Source organism: Mustela lutreola, chromosome X, assembly GCF_030435805.1.
Source record: "Mustela lutreola isolate mMusLut2 chromosome X, mMusLut2.pri, whole genome shotgun sequence".
In the NCBI taxonomy this organism is placed as follows: Eukaryota; Metazoa; Chordata; class Mammalia; order Carnivora; family Mustelidae; genus Mustela; species Mustela lutreola.
In genome coordinates this window covers 44,865,801-44,875,873 of record NC_081308.1, presented here as the reverse complement: position 1 = coordinate 44,875,873, position 10,073 = coordinate 44,865,801, and the positions used below count along the sequence as shown (strand labels likewise).

At 41.7% G+C, this 10,073-nt stretch overlaps 1 protein-coding gene across 1 annotated transcript; it reads left to right on the top strand.

Moving 5' to 3' along the window:
• The first annotated feature begins 225 nt into the window (after window positions 1-225).
• LOC131821357 (centromere protein V-like protein 3) lies at window positions 226-1,932 on the top strand. Its single transcript, XM_059157412.1, has one exon. It carries the CDS (start codon window positions 261-263, stop codon window positions 1,113-1,115), a length of 855 nt encoding a protein of 284 aa, XP_059013395.1. The 5' UTR covers window positions 226-260; the 3' UTR covers window positions 1,116-1,932.
• Window positions 1,933-10,073: the final 8,141 nt, after the last annotated feature.

Here is a 10,073-nt window from a genome sequence, read left to right as displayed (position 1 = left end):
TCTGTTCCTATCTCTGTCAGATTAAGCACCACACTATTTGATTTATATTTTTGTATAACTGACCCTAGGAAATTCCAAGTGTTTTGGAAAGCTTAATACATCTCTACATCCTCAGAATCCAGTCCAGTACCTGGTGCCCAGCAGGTGCTCAGACAATAAATGCCTTATGATTGAATTTCAGGCCAGTAAAGGCTGTTTTGATAGGGTCAAAGAAAGGGTCTCTACATCACATTCAACAAGTGGCCAATCAGGCTGACGCAATGAGGCTGCTCAGTAACTTACTAGGAAACCAGGGGCGGTGGGCGCGCGCTTGGAAGGCTGCAGGCGCCATGGGCAGAGTGAGGAACGGCGCCAGCACCCAGTCGCGGGGGCGAAAGCGTCCCGGGGATCCCGCCACCGCCTGTGCAGCCATCCCGGCCATGGGCGCCCGGCGCCCCCCTTTCCAAGTCCGCGTGGGGAGCCACGCGGCGGGAAGGAAGTCGGCGGCGGCCAGGCGGGATCCCGCAAGGTTGCGGCGGAAGCGCTGGTGGCGGCGGACCCGGGAGGCAGGCTCCAAAGGCCCGCTGCGATCCCCGAAGCCCCCGGCGCCCGCCGTGTCCTCTGGCGAGATGGACCTGGGCGCGCAGCGGGAGCGCTGGGAGACGTTCAGGAAGCGGCGGGGCCTCAGCTGCGAGGGCGCCGCCAAGTTCCTGCTGGACACCTTCGAGTACCCAGGCCTGGTGTATCACACCGGAGGCTGCCACTGCGGCGCGGTCCGCTTCGCCGTCTGGGCCCCCGCAGACCTGCGCGTGGTGGATTGCAGCTGCAGGCTGTGCAGGAAGAAGCAGCACCGACACTTTCTCGTCCCGGCCTCGCGCTTCACTCTCCTGCTGGGCGCCGAGAGCATAGTCACCTATCGATCCCACGCGCACCCGGCGCTGCACAGCTTCTGCAGCAGGTGCGGGGTGCAGAGTTTCCACGCCTCTGTCTCTGACCCCGGCGTGTATGGCGTCGCCCCGCACTGCCTGGACGCCGGCACCGTGCGCAGTGTGGTCATCGAGGAGGTCGACGGTGGCGACTGGGGGGAGGAGGCCGTGAAGGAGCCCAAGGCCATCCAGAGCGCGTCCCCCGAGTGAGCCCCTGCCTCTCCTCCCGAAGAGGAGCAGTGACTGGGGCCGCAACACGCCCGAAACATTCCCCTCCCCCCGCTTCCCCCGAGGGAGCCACCTCAGTGCTTGTGAAGGGATTGCTGTATGAAAGAGGTCGGTTTCTGGACTGATGAACCCGTGATGTCTCTCCAGGCTTCCACCCCTTCCCTTTCAGTGTTTTGCAACGAACTTGGACTTGCTTATGATCAAAAAGCTGAGCACACATTTGTCTGTCAACAGCCATAATCTTCCAATCCAATAAGCAAGTAGTGTCTCTACTTTTTCAAGTCGCCTTGTGTAACCCTGCCTTTTATTCTTTATTCTTCGTGTAGTTCTCGTAGATCATTTTCAGATCATTCATATGTACTGTACCGTTACGGTGCTATTGTGAACGAGATTGTTTTTAATGGTCGCATCTGGTATGCAGGACCACTCCCTATATCCAAACACTTTGGTGAACATTTCTTAGGAAGTTTCCTGTTGATTATCTGCGTGCGTGTGTGTAATTTAGGTCAGCACTCGCGTTTTCGCTACTTAGAGATAGGTCAGCACTCGCGTTTTCGCTACTTAGAGATAGGCGTTGATTTCAGCCATGTTGTTTATTTAATGTGTTTTTATATAATATGTTTAAGGCTCATTAGTGTGACATACCCCATTGTGCTTATGTTTTCACATGATGCTGCCACTTTCCTTGGTTTTGTTTTAGAAACTGCCTGTGCGTAGGGTGATGGGGAGGCAGAAGGATGAGAAAGATGTCTGCGCTGTATATATGTCCTACTTGATGTTTTGAAATTCCTATCTTGAACATGTGTTATGTATTGAGAAATTAGTAAATACTTTTTAAAATGAGATTGTGTGGTTTCATTTATATTTTCAGCTGGGCTAGCCTCAGGGAAGTGTTGCTTTTATTATTTGAAAGATGGTGGTATCTCTGGTTTTTATAGTGGCAATAAATTCTCCAGATCCCCCAAATTTTTCAGAAGGAAAATAGTAAAGTGTTTACAGGTTCAACCTCCTGAGAAGAGTATGTTTGAATCCAGGCATTGCTACCTCCTATGTATATAATTTACATGGAGTTGCTTAAAGTCCACATTCATGAATTTTATTCTTCTGTAAACAATGCTAGCAACTAACAGATATATTGTTTTCAGGATTAGCATAGTACTTTGTGTTTACTAAATTATCAGTGAATACTTGTTTTCGCTTTTCCATTGATTTGAAATCCCAAAATCTACCTATCAAGTCATCACATAGTGTAGGAGTATCTCCAGATAGCTGAGAGTTAGCCATCTCATGCTAGCTTAATGTTTAAGATCAGAAGATAGTATGATACTAGGGGAAAGTAATTAGTATAGCAATATGTAAAAATCACAAGTCCAGAACGAAACCAGCAGCAGGAATTTGTTCCTATAAAGAATATATAGAAGTCCAATGCGCTATCCATTGCGCCACGGAGCCACCTTAAAGAATATATAGAGGACAACAGTGCGGTACTCAGAAAAATTGAAAGGAAATAAGGTTTTTCTCTAAGAATGAGAAAGAAGATCAAAGCAGAGATAGGCAAATTTTCTTTAAGTAGTAGGACTAATAAATACAGTGTAACTGCATGTTAAAAATGGGTGACGGAAAACTATATTGTTTAGGGGTATATGTATGGTGGGAGAAAAACAATAAAGAAAGGCAGGAACATGATTTAAGCAAGCGTCAGATTAAGCCTTAACTCTACAGAGGAGGGATGGCTTTGTGATTTAAGTGGAGAACATGTCCTGTGTTCCTGTTACTTTGGTGTATAATACACTACCCTAGACTTAGTCCATAAAATAACAACCATTTTATTATATGCATGGAATCTCAGAGTAAGTAATTCTGAAAGAGCACAATGAATATGACTTGTTTCACATGATGTCTGTGGCCTCAGTGGAAAAAATAAAACCTGAATGGCTGGGGGCTGGAACCATTTGAAGTCTCATTTACTTACATGTCTAGCACAGGCATTGAGGAGTCTGGAAGACTAGGATTGACAAGCAGAGTGTCTACCTATTACCTTGCTATGTAATTTGGCTTCCTCACAACATGACAGGCCTCACGGTAGTCAGGCTTCATACTTCATGACTCAGGCTCCAAACAAGAGTGTTTCTGTAAGTAAAGTGGTAGAGGTATCGCTTTTTATGACCAAGACTCTGAAGTCCTATCACATGACTTCTGTCGCACTCTATTAATTATAACTGAGTCATAAACCCTTCCAGATTCAAATAGGGGGATTAGACTTCATTTCTTAAGGGGGACATTGAAAACTTTTATCACAGTAGGAGAGATAGAAGATATTGCTGTGGCTATCATTGGAAAATACAGTCTTTTTTTATGTTTCAAGTTTTTATTGAAATTCTAGTTAGTTAACAGATAGAGCAATATTGGTTTCAGAAGTAGAATTTAGTGATTCATCACTTACATAAAACATCCAGTGCCCATCACAAGTGCCCTCCTTAATACCCATCACCCATTTAGCCCATCAACCCTCAGTTTGTTCTCTATAGTTAAGAATCTCTTGCGGTTCTCCCTCTCTCTTTATTTTTTCTTTCCCCTATGTTCATCTGTTTTGTTTCTTAAATTCGACATATGAGTGGAATCATGATGTGGTTTTTTTCTGACTGACTTAATGCACTTAATACACTACTTCCAACCACATTGTTGCAAATGGTAAATTTTTTCATTTTGACAGCTGAGTAATATTCCATTGCCTACATGTACCATATCTTCTTTTCCCATTCATCAGTCAATGGACCTTTGGGCTCTTTCTAGATTTTGGCTATTGTTGATAATGTTGCTATAAACATCTGGGTGTATGTGCACCTTCAAATCTGTATTTGTGTATCCTTTGAAGAAAATACAGTCTTACAGGGGACTTTTATGTAGCTGTTTATGCTTCATTCAGATGTTTACTCTATAATTATTTATTAGTTCACATATACTTTATGTACAATTAGTGTATGGTTTAATTCACAATATAAAAAAGAATGACTGACTCCTATCTTGGAGCAAGCTCAAGGCCAGACTAATGCATTCCTGGAAGAATAGAGAGAATATGACAGCCAGGGGGAAGCTGGTTGTTTAAAATTTGGAGATGTCCATCCAAGCACAGTCCAAGGCAGAAGTCCAGAGGATCATAAACATTTCTGATCCCACTGGAAAAGTTTAAACTATCACTACTTGGACTTATTGGACTGACTTGACAAATGTAACTGAATGCCCTTTCCTCTGACCTTTCTATTTTTGTTTCTTTTTTTAAAAAATCTTATTTATTTATATGCAAGAGAGAGAGAAGACAAGCAGGGGAATGGCAGGCAGAGGGACAAGCAGGCAGAGGGAGAAGTAGGCTCCCCACTAAGCAAAGAGCCCAATGTGGGCTTAATCCCAGGACGCTGAGATCATAACCTGAGCTGAAGGCAGACAATCAACTGAGCCACCCAGGCGTCCCATACTGTCCTTTCTAAGCATTCATTCTACAGATATTTACTGAGTGTTTACCAAGTGCTAAACAGAATGTTATAAGGACTTAAGGCTCTGGGGGAAGAAGCAGAGGTAGATAAAGATGTTCAAGTGCCAATGCTTAGGGTGGCACTTCTAACTTAGAAGATCCATTTCTCTTTTTCTACAAAAAAAAATACTATTTATAGTATTATACAAAAGGAAATGAGAAGGGAATCAAAGTGTGTCACCAAAAAAATCAATTAAATATGATGGCAGTAACAATGGCCATCATAGCCATAAATGCTATAAGACAGAAAAACCTACAGAACACTCATGAAGGAAGTTGAAGAAGACACAAAAAGATGGAAGACCATTCCATGCTCTTGGATCGGAAGAATAAACATTGTTAAAATATCTATACTGCCTAGAGCAATCTATACTTTTAATGCCATTCCAATCAAAATTCCACCAGTATTCTTCCAAGAGCTGGAGCAAATAATCCAAAAATTTGTATGGAATCAGAAGAGACCCTGAATCGCTCAGGAAATGTTGAAAAACAAAAATAAAACTGGAGCATCACATTACCTGATTTCAAGCTTTACCACAAAGCTGTGATCACCAAGACAGCATAGTACTGGCATAAAAACAGACACATAGACCAGTGGAACAGCATAGAGAGCCCAGATGTGGACCCTCAACTCTATGGTCAAATAATCTTCGACAAAACAGGAAAAAATCTACAGTGGAAAAAAGACAGTCTCTTCAATAAATGGTGCTGGGAAAACTGGATGGCTATATGTAGAAGAATGAAACTCAACCATTCTCTTACACCATACACAAAAATAAACTCAAAATGGATAAAAGACCTCAACGTGAGACAGGAATCCATCAGAATCCTAGAGGAGAACATAGGCAGTAACCTCTTTGATATCAGCCACAGCAACTTCTTTCAAGATATGTCTCCAAAGGCAAAGGAAACAAAAGTGAAGATGAACTTTTGGGACTTCATCAAGATCAAAAGCTTCTGCACAGCAAAGGAAACAGTCAAGAAAACAAAGAGGCAACCCACGGAATGGGAGAAGATATTCGCAAATGACAGTACAGACAAAAGGTTGATATCCAGGATCTATAAAGAACTCCTCAAACTCAACACATACAAAACAGATAATCATATCAAAAAATGGGCAGAAGATATGAACAGACACTTCTCCAATGAAGACATACAAATGGCTATCAGACACATGAAAAAATGTTCATCATCATTAGCCATCAGTGAGATTCAAATTAAAACCACATTGAAATATCACCTTACACAAGTTAGAATGTCCAAAATGAGCAAGACAGAAAACAACATGTGTTGGAGAGGATGTGGAGAAAGGGGAACCCTCTTACACTGTTGGTGGGAATGCAAGTTGGTGCAGCCTCTTTGGAGAATGGTGTGGAGATTCCTCAAGAAATTAAAAATAGAACTTCCCTATGACCCTGCAATTGCACTACTGGGTATTTACCCCAAAGATACAGATGTCGTGAAAAGAAGGGCCATCTGTACCCCCATGTTTATAGCAGCAATGGCCACAGTCGCCAAACTGTGGAAAGAACCAAGATGCCCTTCAATGGACGAATGGATAAGGAAGATGTGGTCCATATACACTATGGAGTATTATGCCTCCATCAGAAAGGACGAATACCCAACTTTTGTAGCAACATGAACGGGACTGGAAGAAATTATGCTGAGTGAAATAAGTCAAGCAGAGAGAGTCAATTATCATATGGTTTCACTTATTTGTGGAGCATAACAAATAGCATGGAGGACATGGGGAGTTAGAGAGGAGAAGGGAGTTGGGGGAAATTGGAAGGGGAGCTGAACCATGAGAGACTATGGACTCTGAAAAACAATCTGAGTGGTTTGAAGCGGCGGGGCGTGGGAGGTTGGGGGAACCAGGTGGTGGGTATTAGAGAGGGCACGGATTGCATGGAGCACTGGGTGTGGTGCAAAAACAATGAATACTGTTACGCTGAAAAGAAAAAAAAAGAACCACACACACACACAAAAGATATGAAAACCAATGAACAAAAGGACAATTCTAAGTCCCCATCAGTAATTCTTAAAATATTAATGGATTGGGGTGCCTGGGTGGCTCAGTGAGTTAGGGCCTCTGCCTTCGGCTCAGGGCATGATCTCAGGATCCTGAGATCGAGCCCCACATCCATCTCTCTGCTCGGCGGGGAGCTTGCTTCCTCCTCTCTCTCTCTGCCCACTTGTGATCTCTCTGTCTGTTAAATAAATAAGTAAAATCTTTTTAAAAAAAAAAGTTAATGGATTAAATGTGTCAATCAAAAGACAAAGACTGGAAGAATGGATCTAAAAAGAAACAGATTCAACTATAAGCTATCTACAAGAGATTCACTTTAGATCTAAGGACATGCACAAATAGAAAATGAAGTGATTGAGGGATGGCTAGGTGGTTTAGTTGGTTAAATGTCTGTCTTCGGCTCAGGTCATGATCTCATGGTCCTGGGATCAAGTCCTGCATCAGGCTCCTTGTTTAGTGGGGAGCCTGCCTCACTTTCTGTCTGCTTCTCTCTTTCTTGTTCACTCTCCCTCTCTCTCTGACAAATAAATAAGATTGTTAAAAAAGAAAATGAAATGATTGAATAAAGATATACCATGCAAATGGTAAATAAGAAAGAGTAGGAGCAGCTATATTAATATGAGAGAAAATGAACTTTATGTCAAAAACTGTCAGAAGCAAAAGAAGGACATTGTGTAATGACAAAAGGGTTAATACATGGAGAAAATACAACAATTATAAATATATATGTATCAAAGATCAAAGCTATTAATATATGAGGACAATTGAAGAAAGACATAGGCAGCTTTATAATAATAGTAGATTTCAATACCCCAATTTCAATAATGGACACTCTAACCAAAAAAAGTATCAGTTAGGAAACAGAAGGCTTGTATAACACTATAGAACAACTGGACCTAACAGCAACTCCTCTTTTTGTCCTCATACACTACACAGGGCACAATAATAAAGGAGTTCTCCAGAAACAACAATTCTCTGGGAAAGGTAGGGGAAGCCTGCTTCAGAGTTTTCACCTCTAAGGGTTCTTCAGCAGCAAAGGCCCATGAAACACCAAAGAGACTTGCAGCTGTGTTTTCCTGGAAGTTATCTTCTGATCAACTACTATATTGTATTTAGCATCTTTAGTGACTTATGGGCATGGAGAACAACATACAGGCCTGACTTTTATTTGGAAAGCAGGAGTTTTGAGGCCTTGTCATAGTCAAATTCTGAGCCCTGGTTACAAACTCGTATCCTGTCACAAAGAAGCCTTATAACCCAACCCTTCTCCTCATGCTTTCCCTAAGAAGGAATACATGGGGACCCAAACAGACCGCTGCCATTCAAAGGATGAATACCCAGCATTTGCATCAACATGGATGGAACTGGAGTGAATTATGCTAAGTGAAATAAGTCAAGCAGAGAAAGACAATTATCATATGGTTTCACTCATATGGGGAAAATAAGCAATAACATGGAGGACAATAGGGGAAGGAAAGGAAAACTGAAGGAGGGAAACCAGAGGGGGAGATGAGCTATGAGAGACTATGGCCTCCAGGAAACAAATTGAGGGTTTTAGAAGGGAGGGGGTGGGGTGATGGGTGACCCCAGTGATGGGTATTAAGAAGGGCATGGATTGCATGGAGCACTAGGTGTTATATGTAAACAATGATTCAGGGTACGCTAAATCAAAAACTAATGATGTGCTATATGGTGACTAACATAACATAACATAATAAATAAATAAATTTATTTTTGTTCAATTAAAAAAATGTTTTTTGTATGCAACATCATCAATATGGAGAAGCAGCAAGCCAAAACCCTTGGGGGATGGGAACAGAGAGTAAGATTGTCATTTAATCATCTCTTTCTTGTCCTCTCTCTAAGGAATAAATATGGTTTCTTCCTTAGGTGGTTTATAAAAATTAGCTGTAAATTATTAGCCCTAACAATTCATTTTGTAGTACCTGGCAACAGCGAAGAGATTGTGCCCTCCAGTGGACTTTGTAGGAACAGGCACAGCTCTGTATAACTAATGGATCTTTTGTGGACCCTAAAATGCACAGAAGAGAATTTCTGGGAGCAGCATCAGAAGTCAGAGGCACCTGAGTCTTGTCTTCAGATGGTACAGGAAGAAATTCTTTGGCGTCTGGTTGATTTCTCAGTTATGATACTTTCATCAATACTAACAATTTCAGGCATCATATCTAGGCACAGCATAATCTAGCAAAAAAGCATTGTTTACCCTTGAACATATTTTTTGGAGATTGAGGTAAAAATTTTCCATAAACTTGCTCCCAAATTCAGATTAAACTTATCCTTTCTTAATCCTGAATGTGATCTTGATTCATTCAGGATAATAAGTCTTATCCTCCATTATTTTCCATTCCAAGAAAAAGTAAAATTTTTTGCTTTAAATTTTCATCCATGTTTTAAACTGACCTAGATGAGTAACACAAGAATTTTGATGGATTTCTCCTATATATCCTAGTCCTCCTATCCTAACTACCCAATTTGACCTCTCAGATGTGTGGACCTCAGGTGTGGACCTTGCATCACTGTGCAGTAGGGATTTGGGGCTTCATGGTTGAACAAGGGGTTGAACATGGTTGAACAAGACCCTTTTAGGGGATTCAGTCACCTGCAGACAACAAATACAGAATCTTCAACTTTGACTAGAGCACTATGTGATAGGCAAAACTCTCCCTCACTCTGGAACCGTGGACTGTTTAGGGGGTATATTCTCCTCAAATGAATTGTATGTTCAGATGTGAAGGATGAGTATGAGTTAGGCCAGTGGGAAGTAGGTACAGGTTTCAAAGCAGAAGAACTGCATGCTTGAAGTCCCAGGGACCAGGAAGCATGGAATATTCAAGGAACAGGCTTCATCCCTGGTCCCAATAGCAGTTCAGAGAAAATATTGGTTTACCCAGCTCATTCCCCATTAAAACTATGAGTTTAATCTGATTAACGTGAATAAGTTAAAAAATGTGGGCATAGGGTCAGGCCAACTGGGTTTACATTCCAGTTCCACCTTTTACTAGCAGTGTGAAGTGTCCAAGTTGGAACACATAGTTCAAGCATTAACATTATGTGAAACCACCTCTAGAGTGGATGTGTGATGGGGTGTTGCACACATATGTTCCCATCCAGACAGCTTATGATGCAGGATTGGACAAAATTTTTGGAATTTTTTTATGTCAAGGTAATTTCAAATTTATAGAAATGCTGCAATTATAGTAAAGGAATCCCCATTTACTCTCTATCGCTTTATTCAAATTTCTCAGTTGTTAACATTTTACCACCTTTGCTTTATCATTCTTTCTCTCTCTCCCACACACACCTATTTATTTCTGAATCATAAATTGCAGATTTCATGTCCTTTTGTGTCTAAATATTCATTGTC

Excerpts from the sequence above, each read along its gene's own strand:
- LOC131821357 (XM_059157412.1), top strand. The coding sequence starts at position 261 with ATGAGGCTGCTCAGTAACTTACTAGGAAACCAGGGGCGGTGGGCGCGC.